At 50.4% G+C, this 17,693-nt stretch overlaps 2 protein-coding genes across 7 annotated transcripts in view; one reads left to right on the top strand and one right to left on the bottom strand.

The window, feature by feature from the left end:
- Positions 1 to 76: 76 nt before the first annotated feature.
- Positions 77 to 2,899, top strand: PEBP1 (phosphatidylethanolamine binding protein 1; the record flags this gene model as incomplete). The annotated part of the gene is given in 4 exon segments (NM_001245480.1): positions 77 to 240; positions 517 to 626; positions 1,831 to 1,931; positions 2,100 to 2,899. Coding segments are annotated over 3 exon segments (252 nt in total). The 3' UTR covers positions 1,838 to 1,931; positions 2,100 to 2,899.
- Positions 2,900 to 3,817: 918 nt separating this feature from the next.
- The window catches only part of TAOK3 (TAO kinase 3), a 76,616-nt gene continuing 62,740 nt past the window's right edge, over positions 3,818 to 17,693 (bottom strand). For all 6 annotated transcript variants that reach the window (XM_030285928.4, XM_072936033.1, XM_030285931.4 and 3 more), the window contains 7 exons: positions 11,907 to 12,143; positions 11,060 to 11,188; positions 10,156 to 10,359; positions 7,718 to 7,957; positions 6,490 to 6,702; positions 5,959 to 6,141; positions 3,818 to 5,332 (listed from right to left, as the gene is read on the bottom strand). In XM_030285928.4, coding sequence (XP_030141788.1) covers positions 5,171 to 5,332; positions 5,959 to 6,141; positions 6,490 to 6,702; positions 7,718 to 7,957; positions 10,156 to 10,359; positions 11,060 to 11,188; positions 11,907 to 12,143 — 1,368 coding nt within the window. In that variant the 3' untranslated portion in view covers positions 3,818 to 5,170. The remainder of the gene's footprint in view (positions 5,333 to 5,958; positions 6,142 to 6,489; positions 6,703 to 7,717; positions 7,958 to 10,155; positions 10,360 to 11,059; positions 11,189 to 11,906; positions 12,144 to 17,693) is intronic.

The following is a 17,693-nucleotide window of genomic DNA, read 5'->3' as shown; positions in this document are numbered from 1 at the left end:
GGGAGCATAGCGGCATCTCCACCAATGGGAGCGGAGCGGGGCGGTGCCTCCGCCAAGGCGCAGGGGCAGCCCGGAGCCGCCGCCGTCGCAGCCGCAAGTGTCGCCATGCCGGTGGACCTGGCCAAGTGGGACGGGCCGCTGAGCCTCGCCGAGGTGGAGCAGAAACCGGCGCACCCGCTGAGGGTCAAGTACGGCTCCGTGGAGATCGACGAGCTGGGCAAGGTGCTCACGCCCACTCAGGTGAGCGGACGCGGCCCTGCGCGCGGGGGTGGCGCGGCAAAATGGCGGGATGCGGTCGGGCCTCCTGCGCTGTGGCGCCGGCCGGAGCTTCCCCGCAGGGAGAGGGGCTGCGCTGTGCGGGCAGCCGTGCCGCAGGAGGGAAGGCTCTCACAACCAGGGCGAGCAGGCACAAATGGCCCTGAGCCCCTCGGTGTCGCTGCCAGCACAAGTCATGCCGGCCCTGTGTGCAGGGCAGGCGCTGGCACGGGGCCGGTGCTAACGCTGTCATCCCTGCAGGTCCAGCATCGCCCCACCAGCATCGAGTGGGACGGCTGCGATCCCCAGAAGCTTTACACGCTGGTTCTCACAGACCCTGATGCGCCCAGTCGGAAGGATCCAAAGTTCAGGTGATGGTAATGGACAGCTCCGTGGCTTGCGTGGGGAAAAGGAGCATCTCTCTTGGGCTGAGCAGAGGCTTAAGGAGGAGGTGGCACTGTGCTCCACCTAAGGTGCAGCTGTGGAGCTGTGGCTTGTCATAGAAATGGTGTCCTTGCGTCTCTCCTTGAGCCAGGGACAGCATGGGGAGGAGCAGCTGCTCTTACCAGGGATGCTCAGAGGTCTGTTGTAGCTGGAGCAGCACAGCATTTACTGCTTGCTCTAATTTAGCACGTATGTGAGTTGAAATTAGGTCTTTGCTGACAGCAGAATCTTAAATCTGCGACCAGCTCACCTTCCCCAAGTCAGCCTCAGCAGTGTGTGGAATCCCCACTCTCAGAGATGAGGCTGGGTTTCCTGCAGCCACGTGGAACTTGTTTTGGCATGCTGTGCATCCCAACAAAGCAGTGCCTGCTCTGGGACTGGTGTTCTTCGGGTTTGGCAAACCAGGAGTGACAGCTCTTGTTGGAATCTGTGGGTATTGGTGATTCTGAGATTGTAGAAAGTCTCTGTCTTTCTGCCCCATTGCCAAAGAAGAAGCCATAATTCGTTTGTGCTGTTTTTAAGGTTGTTTATTCTGTTTATCTCTAACATGTTCTGCTGCCCTGCCGCAGCTCTGTCCTGCAGGGCAGCGTGTGGGGCTCTGCCCCTCAGTGGGATGTTACAAACATTATATATTAGAAACTACGTGTACTATATTTACAATAATGTGCTAATATCTATCATCTACGTTGAACAGTGTGTTCCTAGCCTAAACTAATAGAAAAATGCCAACACTATAGTGAAACATGGAGGGCATGAAGAAGGAGGAAAAGGACAAGACACACCCAATTCTTCCATCTTGTCCCCTCTGAACCCCTAATCTAGAAACCTAAAATTTTACTTTTGCACCCGTGTCACAATTATTACTGATATCAAACACTCAAAGCTGGTAATTGATCCTGTAAGATTGAAAACGCTTTTCCATGGACAGAGATCACAGCCAGTGTCTCTGGGGGCTCTGTCCAGGGGGGTTCCTGACCCCCTGCCAGGGTCCCAGACCTGCCAGGGCAGACAGAGGGAAGCCCTGGATTCCCACAAGTTCTTTGTTTACCCCGTGCTGACAGCCTCATGTGTCAAAGGGTGTTCTTATCTGCAGCTCTGCCAGTGTGATTGTTCTGTGCCTTCTCCTTTCAGAGAGTGGCATCACTTCCTGGTGACCAACATGAAAGGCAACAATGTGGGCAGCGGGACCGTGATGTCGGATTATGTTGGCTCCGGGCCCCCCAAGGGAACAGGTGGGTACCTGCAGCAGTTCCAGGTGCTGCTGCATGGATCACAGCCCGTGCAGAAGGGTGGGGGGGAAGCCTGCAGGAAACTACCTGTGGGAACGATCCATGCAGGAGTGCTGGGGGCTGCACCTGGCAGGGATCCAGCCTGCCTGGTGACGCTGTCGCTCCCCGCAGGGCTGCACCGCTACGTGTGGCTGGTGTACGAGCAGCCGCAGCAGCTGGCCTGCAGCGAGCCCGTGCTGTCCAACCGCTCCGGGGACAAGCGCGGCAAGTTCAAGGTGGCCGCCTTCCGCAGCAAGTACGGGCTGGGGGCGCCGGTGGCGGGCACCTGCTACCAGGCTGAGTGGGACGACTACGTGCCCAAGCTCTACGAGCAGCTCTCGGGGAAGTAGGGCCAGGGCTGGGGCTGGGCACGGTGCTGTAGTTCTGTTCTGGTAATGAGTTGAACCCGTGTCCTGCTCTGACCACTGGCAATGTCACTGTCCCTGCTCCGTGTCCCTGTGTTCAGGCCTGTGCTGATGCTCGTGGTATCCTAGCTAGAGAGCTGCTGATGGGTGTCCCTGGCTCCAAACTGACCTGCTTAAGGGAATTAAAAGCCTTTGTGAATTAGTGTCAATTCAGGGGGTCTCTGCTGTCTTGGGATGGCTTGAGGTGGCAGGGGTGTGGGTACACAACCACTTTGGGGTGGGTGCTGGCTGTGGAGACTCCCTTTTCCAGGAGAGGAGAGGGCAGTCAAAGGGAAACTTGCTCCCTTTTTTTTTTTCTTTTCCCCCTCCTACATTTGGCCAGTGCCTCCACATCACCACTACAGTAGTGAAGATGCAGCTTGAGGGGGAGGCAGGAGCTGGCCTAGAGCACTTCCTTCTGTTCTCTGCTGCCACTCAAAGCTGAGACCACTTTGTTCTGTTCAGTCCTCAGTTCTCTTCTGTGGTGACCTGCCCTGTGCTCACAGTGCAATTAAAAACTTCCCAAGGTACTTGGTGTGCTTGGTTGTGTTCTTGGGGCGGGGGGATGAGGGCAGTGCTCAGGGAGCAGTGGGTGGTGGTGTGTTCCTGGGATGAGGCTGGACCCTGTGCCCAGCGCTCCCCATTCCTGGGACTCACTGATGCTGGAGGGACACAGCTCAGTGCCATCATGTATATCTTAAAAACATTCCCAGCCTTCAGTTCCTTCCCAAGGGATCCCTCCTCACTCCCAGACCTGTGGGGGCTCCTTCCCAGGTCTGACAGCCCAACAGTCAGTCTGGGCACCACTTCCCAGCCCAGCTGCAGGTCCCAGGTGCTTCCTGCTGCTCCAGCAGCTTTGCAGTGAGGCCTGGGGGTGTCTCCAGGGTGCCTCGATCAGAAATGAGCCTTTGATAGAGCTTGATGGCTATAAAGAGGTGAAAAAGGTGAATGAAGCCAGAGCAATTCAGCTTCATGGAATCAGGAGCCTTCCCCTTTTTTTTTCAAGCTGCTGTAGCAAAGCTCTGCAGTGATGTGGTCTGACAAACAGGAATCAGCAGCACCCCTGAGAAAATGTGGGATTCCAGAACTCATGGGGATGGTGCTGCCCCCGGGGCAGTTTTATCTGCCCAGCAATTAAAACATTGCAAGAGGATCCATGGTTTCCCAGGAAAACAGCCCCAGCTTCTCCAGACCAAGGCCCACCAGAGCTAAGGCTGGAGCAGAGCTCACAAGGCTGATCCATCCTGGGACTGCTCGGGCTGGGAGGAGAATATTCAAAAATTAAAAACCCATCACCCTAAAAACCTCCAGTGTCAGGAAACCAAGCCCTGCCCAGGCTCAGGGACACCTGGAATGGGACACCAGGGGAATGTGTCCCCTCCCCATCCCCACCTTGCACCTGTGCTGGGCCACGAGCCGCCCCTCCCACAATGACACAGCCAGGCATTGTGATGAACACTTTTATTTACAAATATAATTAAAAGCTCTGACAGTTACTCATGCTCTTCCCTGGAACCTGAAAAATGTTTTTGTTGTTTTGTTGGTTTTTTTGTCCTTTTTTTTTTGTTGGTTTTTTTTTTAAAGTGCATGCAAAAGAAGTAAAGCCTTTTTTTTTTCTCTTTTTATTGTAAGAAAATACACAGTTTGAAAGTGTGAATAATGCAATATTTATGACCAAGATCATGAGGTTGGGGGTGGACTTGGGGGAGGAACAAAAAAAAACCCCCCAAAAACAAATAAAAGAAAACTGAAAAGGGCTGGGATGATCTAACAGACAGTGTTGAGCTCCAGAACAGAACTGGAGAGTGGGGGGTGGCTGGAGCAGGAAGGGAGGGGGGGAAAGAAGTAAAAAAATTTTTGATCAGAGAAACAGTTAAAATACAATATGAAAATAAGTAAAAGCTCTCCTTAAATTCCTTCTATACACAAAATACACGATTTGACAAAGCCCAATTTGTGCTACTGGGATCCTGTGGGCTCATTTAAGTGTATTCACATTCTCTGCGACAGCAGAAAATGATTTATGATACAATCAAGAATATGCCCAGGGGCCAGGGCTCGTCCCTGCTGCCCCTGGCATGGTTCTCCTAAAAATCACCACGTCATCGCCCTCCCCTCCCCACCCCCAAAAAAGTAATAATATGTCACCACTGATATGTACAGCACGATTAAGTTTTTTTTTCTGTAAAATGTATCAAATTTTTTTCAATCTTTAATAAAATTTTTTTATTATTATTTAATTATTCCTGATGAATAAATACCAAAAAAATAAAAATAAAATAAAATTATGCAGCAGCTAGTTAAGGTAAGGCTGCGGATTCAGTCTCTCTCCCCCTGGGATCGTAGATATCTTTTAATTATTAATATTTTTTTGCTTGTACTTTCATTGATTGGTGGTAAGATGAGTGATTGCTCAGAAGCAACATACATCCACTTGGTGGCTTTTTTTTTTTTTTTATGTTGGTTTTTTTTTTTTTTTCTCCATTAAAACTGTCTCCAAAGTTTTCACTGAAACATTTTTAATCATTGCACAGAGACATCAATACTGTGACATACTATGGAAAAGACTGCCAGGAGCTGTCCTGCACCGGGACGTGACGGGGGAAAGGGGCCCCTGATGGATAAGAATATACAGGCACTGGTCCGACACGATGTCAGTAAGAGACAGAAAGAGAGAGAGCACGCCCGTCAACATGGGGAATGTTGGGTTTGCAAGTTTTATCCTTACTTCGTTTGCTTTCTGTGGTTTTTGTTGGTTTTTTGTGTTTTTTTTTTTTTTAATGGCAAAGAAATTTAACCTCATCTATAGTCCTCCTTGGGATATTCTAATGAGACCAAATTCCCAAAGCCCATCCGCAGGCTCTCCATGTCAAACGTCTCAATCTCCCGCTCCTGCCTTTCCAACAGAAACTTGATCCTCTCGCTGCGTTCCTTCTGGAGGGCGGCGAGCTCCTCTTCGATCTGCAAGGAGCACAGTCAGCAGCCCCAGCACAGCTCCAGCCTCCCTGTGTCCCCAAAACCCCTCAGCAAGGAGCACTCACAGCCCCAGCACAGCTCCAGCCTGTCCCAATATCCCCAAAACCCCTCTGCAAGGAGCACTCACAGCCCCAGCACAGCTCCAGCCTCCCTGTGTCCCCAAAACCCCTCTGCAAGGAGCACTCACAGCCCCAGCACAGCTCCAGCCTCCCTGTGTCCCCAAAACCCCTCTGCAAGGAGCACTCACAGCCCCAGCACAGCTCCATCCTGTCCCAATATCCCCAAAACCCCTCTGCAAGGAGCACTCACAGCCCCAGCACAGCTCCATCCTGTCCCAATATCCCCAAAACCCCTCTGCAAGGAGCACTCACAGCCCCAGCACAGCTCCATCCTGTCCCATGTCCCCAAAACCCCTCTGCAAGGAGCACTCACAGCCCCAGCACAGCTCCAGCCTGTCCCAATATCCCCAAAACCCCTCAGCAAGGAGCACTCACAGCCCCAGCACAGCTCCATCCTGTCCCAATATCCCCAAAACCCCTCTGCAAGGAGCACTGAGCAGCCCCAGCACAGCTCCAGCCTCCCCGTGTCCCCACAGCCCCTCTGGAACGTACCTTCTGTTCCAGGTGTGCCCTGCGCAGCGACACCCGTTGCTCCAGCTTCTGGAGTTCCCTTTCGTGCTGTGCTTCTGTCTGCATCTTTATTTTGCTCTGGTAGGCGTTGAGCAGCTCCATCTCCTGCTGGAGTTGCAGTCTCAGGGCTTGGCATTCTGCTTCCTGGGCCTCGTCCAGCCGGAGCTGTGAGAGCATTGGGAAAACAAGGCTGAAACCCCCGCTGGGAATTCCTCTGCTCCCACACAAGTCACACACCACTCCACTCTTCCCACAGCCGCTGGTGTTGGTGGCAGAGGGAGGAAGCAGGGAAGGCTTCATGAGCAGCAGCTGCTCTGCTCACACTGAGCAGAGCCTCAGCAGATCCAATCCTGAACCCCAGCACGCGAGGGGAGCAGGGGAGGACATGTATTCCACAAGACACATTCCAAGAGGAAAGTGCCACCTGATATGTTGTTTGAAGAGTTTTTATGATTCAGTGGCTGGAGAAGTGCCCCCCAGGTGCTGCCAGGCCCCCGAGCCCCCTGCACGTACCGCCTGCGAGGCCATCATCTCATTGATGCTCTGCTCGTACTGCTCGGCCAGGATGGCGAGCTTCCGTGTCTGCTCGTCCTTCAGGCTCTTCAGAATTGTCTTGTGCTCACTCTTTGGAGTTACTTCCAGCTGGTGATTCTTCAGTGCTTTGTACTGCTTAGTTTGCACTTTGCATGTGTCCTGGAACTGCTTTTTGATCTGCATTTCCATAGCCTGCCAAGGGAGGAACGATGTGAAGAGCACGAAGGGCTTTGGGAATGGAGAGGTTTTGGTACATCCACATGGGTGGGGTGATGGGAACCACAGCTCCCCTCTGTGTGCTTCCCACAGGGACTAAGCAGCAGCAGCAGCACTCAGGCCCTGCTGCAGCCTGGCCAGGAAGAGCAGCCACTCAGCCCTCCTCAGCCCAGGGCACTGCCCACTTCCTGCATCACCTGCCTCCCAAAATGTATCTGCTTTTTCACAGCATCCTTCCCTCCTCAACCTTGCACCAGGCAGAGGCTGCAGACCTAAGAACTAGCAAGGGTGTGACAGAGTGACAGCAGTGTGCCTTCTCTCTGGTGACCAGTGACCCCAGGGAACAGCTGGAGCTGTGGAAGGGAGGTTGAGGCTGGGTATCAGGAAAAGGTTCTTCCCCCAGAGGTGCTGGGCACTGCCCAGGCTGCCCAGGGAATGGGCATGACCCCAAGGCTGCCAGAGCTCCAAGGGCATTTGGAAAGTGCCCCCAGGGATGAATAGGGTGGGACTGCTGGTATGTCTGTGCAGGGCTGGGATTTGGACTTGATGATCCCTTCCCACTCAGGATATTCTGTGATTCTGTGGCACTGGGAGGAGGAACATGCCCAGAGCACACTGGGGTGTGCACAGTGCTCAGCACACACTCAGAGTGCTCTGTGTTCTCTCTGGACTCTGAAAGCACCACAAACCCCCTCTCTTCATCATTCCAAGCTGACACCAGCGAGGGCCTGAACAACACACAGCTTTGTCAGAAACAACTTCTGTAACACTTTGCTAAGGACTGGACTATTTTACAACAGCCCCAATTGGCACTTTAAAAACCCCCTGTGAGCTCTGGCCTATCCCAGCCCACAACTTCCCTTATCCAGAGCTGCTCTGTGCAAGGGGAGGGGACGCAAGGGAGCGCACAGGCTGTGGAGAGCACGGTGGTCCCACAGCACGGGCGCTGCGTGGAGGACAGAGGCTGGAGGAGAAGGAAAGCTTGCAGCACCTTCAGGTTCTTTGGTTGCTGCCGGAGCTCCATGAAATGCTTCCTGTGCAGCTCCCGCTCGCGCCGCTTGTTGTACTCCAGCTGGTTCTCGAGCTCAGTCTGGTGCTGCAGGCGGATCAGGTCCATGCGCAGCTTCTGCAGCGTGTGCAGCTGCCGGTACTCCAGCTCCCGCGTGGACTCGTCGTGCCGGATCAGCATGGCGTGCTCCATCTCCTTCTGCGTCCGCTTCTTGTTCAGCTCCTGCACACACACACACACACACACACACACAGAGCTGAGCGGGCAGCCCACTGCAGGCTCCTGCTCACTGCACAGCAGCGGGGACACAGAGCCAGCAGTGACCACCCAGTGACTATCCATCCATCTGACCAACCACCCATCCCTCTCCATCCCTCCCTCTCCAGGCCCCGCTCAGGGATGGCCCCGTGTCCCCAGCAGATGGCACCAGGACCCCACGCGAGCCCTCCGTGCCTGCACAGACTCACAGCAGCTTTGCGTGACCGCACCCCAGGGTGCCAAGGGCTGGGCTGATGGAATTCGGGACCTTGTCTGCTTTAAATTCCCCCGTGCCCCTGGTGGGTGCTGGAAATGAGCTCCCCCTTCCATCACCTGCACTGGAGTGGCCAAAGCAGAGGTCAATGGCTCTAACACCACCTCAGGTGAGGAGGTGAATTGTCCAGGTGGCATTTTTACCAAGGTGCAGCTGGTTTCTGGAATGAGGCTGCAGCCCGGGGCTCAGAGGGTTTTGCAGCGTTCACCAAGAGCTCCTGCACAGCCCAGGATAACCCTTCCCCAAGCCACAAGCCCGGGAAGGGGAAGGCACCCGTTCCCTCCCTGATTATTGCACCTATTTGTGTCTCAAGGTGTCAGCCACACCCCGAGCTGACTCCAGCTGTACCCCCTTCACAAATGGGGCTGGTGCATCCCTGATCCCGGCTCAGGTTACAGCCTCAGACTGTGCTCCGTGCTGCACCAGCCAGGCACAGCAGGGCTGCCCCATCCCACCCCCTGCCCAGCCTAACGGGTTTCTGGGAGAAGCAAAAAAATGGAATTATTCTGAGCTGCTGCTCACATGTGGTAATCCTGGATCACCTGCAAACTTCAGCCCTTGTGGCTGCTACAGGTGGTACAGATTTGAGCTGAGAGGATGGGGAAGGAAACAGGGCCAGCATTTCCCTCTGCCCTCTCGGCCCTAAGGGTGTAGCATGTGTTTACATTTAAGCAAAACCTGACCTCTGGCAGCCAAGATTAAAATGTACATGTACTGGTGTGCCAAAATGACTTCCCAGGGGCACAAAGGCAGGTGGGGCACTGAGCAGGCACAGCTGTGGCACATGTGCCTTCACCCCAGGATAGCTCAGCCAGCCTCTCCCAAGCCTATTCCACACCTGATTCCAGTTCACACAGCATAAACAGTCACTCCACTTCCCTCAAACACTTTCCCATTTGCACAAAAACAACATCTGTGGTTAGTTAAAATATGGAAAACACATTTTGAAAGTGTTATTCACTTCAGGTGATCCAAGTAGTTAGTACTGGCACATTTGAATTAGTAGGGATCTAATTTTCAGGGAATAAAAACTCAGATCATTCTGAAAATGAGGTCTCTCATAAGAGCTTAAATGCAGGAGGTCAGAGGTGTGCTCCTGGTTAAATGCCACGCTAGGTAACTGAATTGTGTTCTCATCCCTGCCACAGAGCTGACATTAGGGTGATAAGGGTGATCAAATCTGAATTTTTGGAGTCAATAGTCTTGAGGGTGCCTGGGGTTGAGATATCTGTATCTCAGCAAAGCAGCTGAGCAGCCCCAGGCACATCTGGACCCAAGGGCAGCAAAGCTCTGAACAAGTACAAATTACACTGGAAAGTCTGAGCATAGCAGGTTGAACACAATTGGAAATTTTGGACCCCTCCTCCTTCAGTTTTCACTAGAACACCCTCTCATCTGACAGTCTTTGTCCAAAAATAACATCAATGAAGAATTCAGATACTACAGTGATGGCCACAGGAACATCTCCAAGTGGAATCTCTTTCTCCAAAGTGGTGGTTGACCACAGGCAGCCTTGAGGGAAGGGGCAAAAACCAACGAGGGGAAGCAGGGTGTGCAAAGCTGCTCCTTGACAGCCCACATCCCCATCCCATGGCTCTCCCCACAGCCCAAACTGGGGCAGGACCCCCAAACCCAACCCTGAGGAGCTGGGATGAGGCATCAGGCCCAGAGGAGAGGCCCCCAGGTTGTTTCTGGCTGCAGCCAACGCTGCCATCCCTCACCTGATCACAGCAGCCACAGCTGCAGGAAAAACCATTTCCTAAAACCTATTTTCTTACATTTTTCTCAGTTCTATTTAGCAACTAGAAATATGAAGCCCTAATTTCAGCCCAGACACGAAGCTAAGGCAGTTAAAAAAGACTGGGAGAGGAAGTGAGGAGTGCCATACTTCCCGAATGTTCTGCTGCTCCATCTCGTGCCTCTTGATCATCGTTTTTCTCTTGAAGAAACGGCAGTTTTTGTCGTAGTAGAGTCTCTGCTGGCTGAGAAGCTGGGCCTCCTCTTCAGCCTGTGTGTGCTGCAGGTTCTCTTTGTGTTTGGATATCCTTTCTTGCTTCTCTTTCTTGGGTGTGCTGTGGTCCTCATTCATTTCCTGCAGGGTCAAAACAAGGCTTCCCTCAGCACCACAGTGACACAGGACACGGGGGACCTTCCTGGCTTCTCCTCTGCCATCCAGTTCATGAAAGAACACCAAAATCCTACTACAAACCAAGAGAACCAGACCTATCACCTGGCCATGCTCAGCCCTGCTGTCCCTACAGCTGACCCAGGACCCACACCAAGAATAGAAAAGGCCACTGAGATCCTTGATTATCATTTTCTCACCTTTACCTTAACAGACAATTATCTTTGCAATATGGTGAAGACACTACTGAAATAATGCATTTTGGTACATATGAAGTTACTTCTCTTCCTAATTTATGTAAGTGATCATAGGGCTTTTAGTCAAGGGACATTGAATGGCTGCTCTGATTACTTGAAAGAAAAAAAACAGATGAGGAGAAAGGGGAAGAAGAACTCTCTGTGAAGTCCCATTTCCCCTCATCACCCTTGGTTTCAAAGATTCTGCTCTACAGCAAATTGTGAAGGCACCTGTAGCCACCCTCACAAATTGTTCTGGAAATGCTGCCAGATGCTCCCAGCTCCTGAAAATTTACTTGCTGAGAATCCAAATTTTGCTTCAAGCCTGACAGCATCCCTTAAACCCCTGGGCTGGCCCAGGTTTATCAAAACAAAAGACTGGTTCGTGTTCATTCCACACCCCTTTAGCCCCAAAAATGAGAGTTTCTTGCCTCTTTAATCTTTTCCTTGCAAAGCTTGTATTGTTTCTTCTGACTTTCTAAAAAGGTCGCCAGGTCTTTCTTTTGCTGAGCCAAAATCTGTTGCTGGAATTTCTTTTCATCTGCTGCAGCTGCCTTTGCCTGCAATGTACAGAGAGGGGAAAAAATAACAATAGAAAAAGCAAAAAGGGTGAGTGAGCAGGTGCAGAATCCAGCAGAAATCAGTGCTGTGGTTTTTGGTCAGTCATTTTGGTGACTGTGCCAGACAAAGCCATGAGCACTCAGCCACAGGAAAGCTGCTTGCACAGAAAATGCTCACGTAAGTCTGAGAGCTTCCTTGTCCTTCTTACCCCGTCACCAAAAGCACACCAGTTTATTCTGTGGATTAACATGCTGATTTTTAGACTGAGCAACAGCTTGGCCACCCCCTCAGCTGAAGTAAAGCTCCCATTAAGGTCCCCACAGCCCCTTTTATGCAGCTGTGGCACTGGTGGATGCCAACAGAGTGCCCATCAGGCACAGAGGTGACTTGAGGGAGCATAAGGTCACAGAATCACCAGGTTGGAAGAGACCTTTGAGATGACTGAGTCCAACCCAGCCCTAACACCTCAGCTAAACCCTGGCACCGGGTGCCACATCCAATCTTTTTCTAAACACACCCAGGGATGGGGGACTCCACCATCTCCCCAGGCAGGCCATTCCAGTGCTTTGTGTAAAAAACCTTTTCCTAACATCCAACCTACATTTCCCTTGGTGCAGCTTAAGACCTCTCGTTCCTCGTGGCCTCTCGTTCTGCACCTCAGACCTCCCACAGCCCCCCTTGGAGACCTGGGTTCCCCAAGATCCCCCCTGCACTCACCTCCTTCTCCATCACAGCCACTTGCTTCTTGGCCAGCTTCTCCAGCTCAATGGACGAGTTGTTGGCGTGTGTCTCCACCTCCTTCTGCAGCTTGAGGCGGTGCTCGTCCATCTCGGCCTTCAACTTGTTCTCCAGGGCGATCAGCTGCTTCTGGTGCTGGCGCCGCATCCGCTTATATCCTGACATCTGTTCCCGCAGCTCGTTCTCCTGCTCATGCTCATGGATCTGTCTTGTAACCTGCAACAGGCCAACAAGTGCTCCATGGCCTTGCTTCCCTCACAGCTGCTGCTTGCTGGAAGCCAGGCCCTGCTCTGCTCTCAGTGGGTTTTGGAGGTGCTGCTGTTCAATGTCACAAAGCCACAAGGTTCTCTCTGTGCTAACTTTTAGCCCCCATCTTTTCCTGAGATTTACGTGTTTTCAGTAACACAGCAGAAAATGCATTATTACAAATAAAGGAAGGGACTGGTTACTTATGGATGCCTTGTGAAGGCTGCCTTAGAACAGAGACTAGATGGAGCTGAAGAATAAAGTAGGTATTTATTTAGAGGCCTCAATAGATCTACCTTAGGCAGCACAACCCAAAATGGCCACAAAATGGACAACCGGTCACAGGGTCTCTCACTTTTATAGTTTTGGTCCATTTGCATATTGGCGTTAATTGTCCAATTAGCCCATGAAGTCCCATCCTTCTTGTTTTCTCTCTCCAGCCCATGTTGTTTGTGCTCTTGGGCCTGAGATTTGGATAATCTGTCCTTGGTCCTCAGCTAGAGAAGGAACTGTTTTGTCTCCCTAATCTGTAGAGAGAGCTCACCATCCCATAATATGAAGCCTAAACTCAGACACTAAAGCAGAACAGAATGTGAAAAATATAAAAGCTAAAACCTGAGGCATCAATATCACTCCAGGACGCACTGGAGGAGATCTGGAAAAAAAGGTGGCTGACGGACACCTTCCTTCAGACACAGGGGACAACCTTATTCAAACGCAGGACTCAGATCCTGAGGGTGCCATGGACTCCCAAGAAACAGCCAAACCCCCCCAAATCCCCTTTCTTTCCTTCCTCCTCAAGTCACCCCCATGCCAATTCAATCTCTCAACATCTATCTTCTGCTACGAGGAGCCTCCTTCAAAATTTCCCCTTAAAATTCAAGACGATGGCAGACTGAGCTCATTCCTTCCCAGAATTGAAAGTTTTCTAACAAGGGAACACTGTTCTGGAACTGTGTGCTCTTAACAAATTGATCAGATGGTCTAAGCAGATTTTAAACCCTACTCAGCTGAAACAAACTCACAAGTTCCACATTCATTTCCATGCCCAAGTGTATCCATGTGAAAGGAAGAAAAAAAAAACACCAACAGGCTGTGCCAAAAATGTTCAGAAGAAAATGCAAATAGTGATGCTTCCATTTCAAAAGAAGAAAAGTGTCCAAGACTGGGTTTTGTTTTTTTAAGACTGTCTCAGGAACTTATGAAGATCTGCGGATCATTTATACGACCTGACAACCAAGAACTCTGTACATGTGTGGCACTGCAGCCCCTGATTCTGTGCAAGGGGACTTTCCCACTTAAGTGTGAAGAGCTCAAGCCTTTGAAGGAGATCACTGAAGCTTTATGAACCAAGAATCCCTCCTGCAGCCTTCCTGATGGATTCTTCCACAGCAGCCCAAAAAACTGGCACCTGCAACGGTGCTGCTGTCATCTGAAGGCAGTTTTGTGGAGATTTTTGGAGTTCAGACATAGGATGGGATACACCTACAGAGCTGGGAAGGTTCAGGTTCAACAGAAGAGCAGCTGCTTTAGGGAGCTGCCATCCCAGAACACTTGCTGGCTCCAGGGCTGGGAGGTGACAGGAAGCCAAGTCAGAGCTCCAAAATCAAGAGATGAACACCCTGAATGAGGTCACCCAAGGCAGGCAGCAAGTGCCACCTGTCTGGGTTCAAATGACCCCCAAGACTTGGGAGGAGTGCAAAGAGGAACTCAGGAGGAGCCTCCCAAAGATTGCAAAGGAACCAAAGAACCAGCCTGAGCACAGCACTGCCAGACTCGGGCTGCTCACTTCAGTGAGGCTGAGAACCCCCCAAGGTGGTGATGGACAGACACTTCCTTCCTACAGGACATTTCAGAATGTCATTTTGGATTAAACACACTTAAACCTCAGCAACTGAGGAGCCTGTACATGCTTGAGACCAAATCAGATCCAAGGCAGGCACCAGGAGCACGTGGGATTGTAGGAATGACCACAGAAGCACAAACACTGTGTGAGCCCTGTGTTCTGCTACAGCTCAAAACACTTTTGGTTTTTCCAAGAGTACCAAGGAAAGCCACACTTGGAAGAAGTTGGGAAGTGTTCATAGGAACTTGCACATTTCAGTCAAGTTCAGCAAGAATAAGATCTCTGCTAGAAGCTTCCAGGTAAGGAAAATTTCTCAGAGAATCCAAGTTAGTGATAAGAGACAGATGCCAGGTAGGACAGGCAGACCACCAACACTTCACACATGCCATTGACAACATCCAGTGACATCCAGCTGGGAAAGAACAGCCTTCAGGCACTTGAAGAGAAATGGAGATCTGGGAGCCACCAGCAGCACAAGATCATCCTGGATGTGCTATTTTTGGGGCCCGGCCCTTTTGTGAGCAATGGGATGTTCTGCACAGCACACTCCGTTCCCAGATGTTGGCAGAACAAAGCAAACAGCAAGAGCCTAAGAAAAAATGGATCTAAGGATCCTCCAGCAACTTTGCCAGTCTCCTTTGGTCTGATCTCTACTGAGATGTGGAATGTGCACTTGTTTTATTTACAGCAAAACTCATTAACTTTTATCCTTGGTTTTTTTCCCTGCTCCTCTGCTCCCCATTTCCAATTTTGCTCAGCTTTATCGTGACAAGAATTCCGTCTTGGAAAGATTTCCCATGAAATCTAGGATATTTATCCCTAACAATAGGATGCAATTGCTAATTACAAGCCTAGCTGATAAAGCCTTCCAGCCACAACAGAAGATGAGACATTAAAAAGTCAGAAGACAACAAAAGCAGTGTCTCATCCTAAAGATGAGAGAGGAGAGCAGCAGCCTTGGTGGACATCTCATGGATTTAATGTCTGTGTTCAGCAAGCTCATGATAAAGACTTTATTTATCACAATAATCTCCAGTCAAGTCCAACACTCAGGACAGTCTTCAAAGATAAAGTCTGCACATGGTGATCTCAGGGAAGGGAGAATGTGAGGAAGTGAACATTAGCTACTGAACATGCACAGTTCAGTGCCAGAGAAGTCCTTCAGACTATGAACAAATAAAGGATTATGGTTTTAAAGATTAAGTCCCTAATGAATGAACAGCTCCAGCAACCATTTTAACAAGAAAATGTGGGGATGTTCCAGTAATCACCTTTCTGGTGTTCTTGGACAAAGACTCTTGGAACTCTATGAGCTATCTGGAATATCCTGAGTGGGAAGGGCCCCACAGGGATCATGGAGTCCAACCCCTGGCCCTGCACAGACACCCCAGAAATCCCATCCTGGGCATCCCTGGGAGTGTTGTCCAAGTGCTCCTGGAGCTCTGGCAGCCTCAGTGCAGTGCCCATTCTTCTCCCAGAGGGGGAAGTACCTTTCCTGATACCCAACCTAAACCTGCCCTGGCACAGCTCCAGCCATTCCCTGGGTCCTGTCTGGGTCACAGGGATCAGAGATCAGAGCTGCCCCTCAGGAAGAAACCCACAGACAACCCCACAGATTATCATGAGGTAAAAGGTGGTAACTACAAAATTTGTTCTCCATACAGCCAGGTAATGCCTGGATCCTTCACACCAGAAAGCTGCAGTTTCCTGGATCTCTCCCTGCAGCACACAATCATCAATAAGGTCAACAGGAGAACCAAAAACCTGTATAAACCAGAACAGCTTTTATTAAGGTATGACATTTTCTCAGTTTCTTATCTCTCTGCATCTTTGGCATAACAGAACTGAGAACAGAGATGTCTTTTCCAACCTACTCCCACAGGCAGTTCATTTGCCACAAAATCCAAACTTTCTTTCACCCCTCCAAGATTTTAGCTTTATGTAAGGAAGTTGAGCTCACAACTTCTCCTCCAAAGCAGCAACTGTTTAAAGTTCCCTTTTCTACACTGTTTATCCAAGATACTGAACCCTCACCTAAAAGATAGGAATTTTCACCTCTAGATAAGTGAAATTCCAAGCTCCCCTGTGCTGGAGGAAGCACATTTTTGAGCAAAACACTGCCAGCTGCTTCTCACAGCAAGAGGAGATGAGAAAGAACAAGTCCAAAATTTTAGAGGAAAGGTCTACAAAGGCAGCAGCCAGATGAGTCCATTGGGAGAAACTCAACCCTCTAGAATAAAACATCAATGTTTCAGCACAAGAGGGTGCAGGGAGCAGCTCCATGTGAAGGTACCTGGCTCTGGCTGCCCTGGTGCCATTTTCCTGGCCACATCCAGGGAATCCTGCTCCCCTGGACACAGACACTTGGCTCTGCAAGCCCCGGATGAGATCACATCATCTTTTGCTGGCATTTGGATTTCAAAGAGAACACCAAGGCCTTTGATAGAGTCCTCACTGTCTGATCTTTCTATGAAATATGTCACAGATGTGGGGGAGGAATCCTTCCCTGTGAGTGGTGAGCCCTGGCACAGGTGCCCAGAGCAGCTGTGGCTGCCCCTGGATCCCTGGCAGTGCCCAAGGCCAGGCTGGATGGGGCTTGGAGCAGCCTGGGACAGTGGGAGGTGTCCCTGCCCATGGCAAGGAGTGGAATGAGATGGGCTTTAAGATCCCTTCCAACCCAACCCATTCTGGGATTCTATCAAGTTTTAACTACTTGATCATTGCCTTTGAAAACTGTAAAAGCAGCTGTTGAGGAGATGCACAAGGAAGGAGGGACCTAAGGGGTCAAGCTTGAAAGACACCCAGAAGTGCAGATCAATGCATCTCTGAGGAGATTCAAAAAACAGCTTTCCCTTGAAAACATGGAGAAGTGTAGTCTCATCAACATGCAGAACCTCTGCCCTCCCTTTCAAACAACAGCTGGCTGAGCTTCAAGAGATTTCTGGTTGTAACTTTTAATGTATGGATCACTGATAATCGGAGAAATAATATGGAGATGTAGGTGCCTGGTCTCCATTTCAGATGGCAACTTTTACTCTAACAGCAGAAATATGCATGCATGGTATCTTCCACTCACATGTTCCAGGTGAGTGATGGTTACTGCTACCACACAAAACTGATTAAAGAGAAAAGTGGTCCAGGAAAAAATGACTACTAAAATTGCTGATTGAATTATGACCTCAGTTAAGCTCCTTCATCTTTCTTATTCACATTTGCTGATTTTCATTATTATCTTTAATCTGAGTAATATTAAAGCAGTACTGCAAGACTCAAAAGGGGACATCCACAGCCTGTTTCTTTGTGGATAGTTCATTTGACAATTTTCTCTGGAGCTCTGTCCAGGTTCCTTCATATTCACATGATGCTTTTGCAGAATAACAGGGCAAGGGAATCACTCCTCAAACCACTGGGTCACCTGGAGTGTTCAGCTATCTAACATAAGTTCCTCTGTGACCTCTGTATCCCTAAACTGCTTCAGCGTGTTTTTGGAAAGAGATCCAACTTGAACATTGGATTACTTTAAGGAATGCAAGGCTTATCTCCTGCAATATCCTGATCTATGGGGAGAGGAGCAAGGACTTGAGGGCCCCAGATCCTGGACTGCACCAGGAGGAACAGCTGCGGAGTGAACAGCCCCAGACTTGGTGTTTTTCTACTAGAAACACTGCCCTGGA

Source organism: Taeniopygia guttata, chromosome 15 (genome assembly GCF_048771995.1).
Source record: "Taeniopygia guttata chromosome 15, bTaeGut7.mat, whole genome shotgun sequence".
NCBI classification, from domain to species: Eukaryota; Metazoa; Chordata; class Aves; order Passeriformes; family Estrildidae; genus Taeniopygia; species Taeniopygia guttata.
The sequence above is the reverse complement of the archived record's forward strand: the minus strand, read 5'-3'. Positions and strand labels throughout refer to the sequence as shown.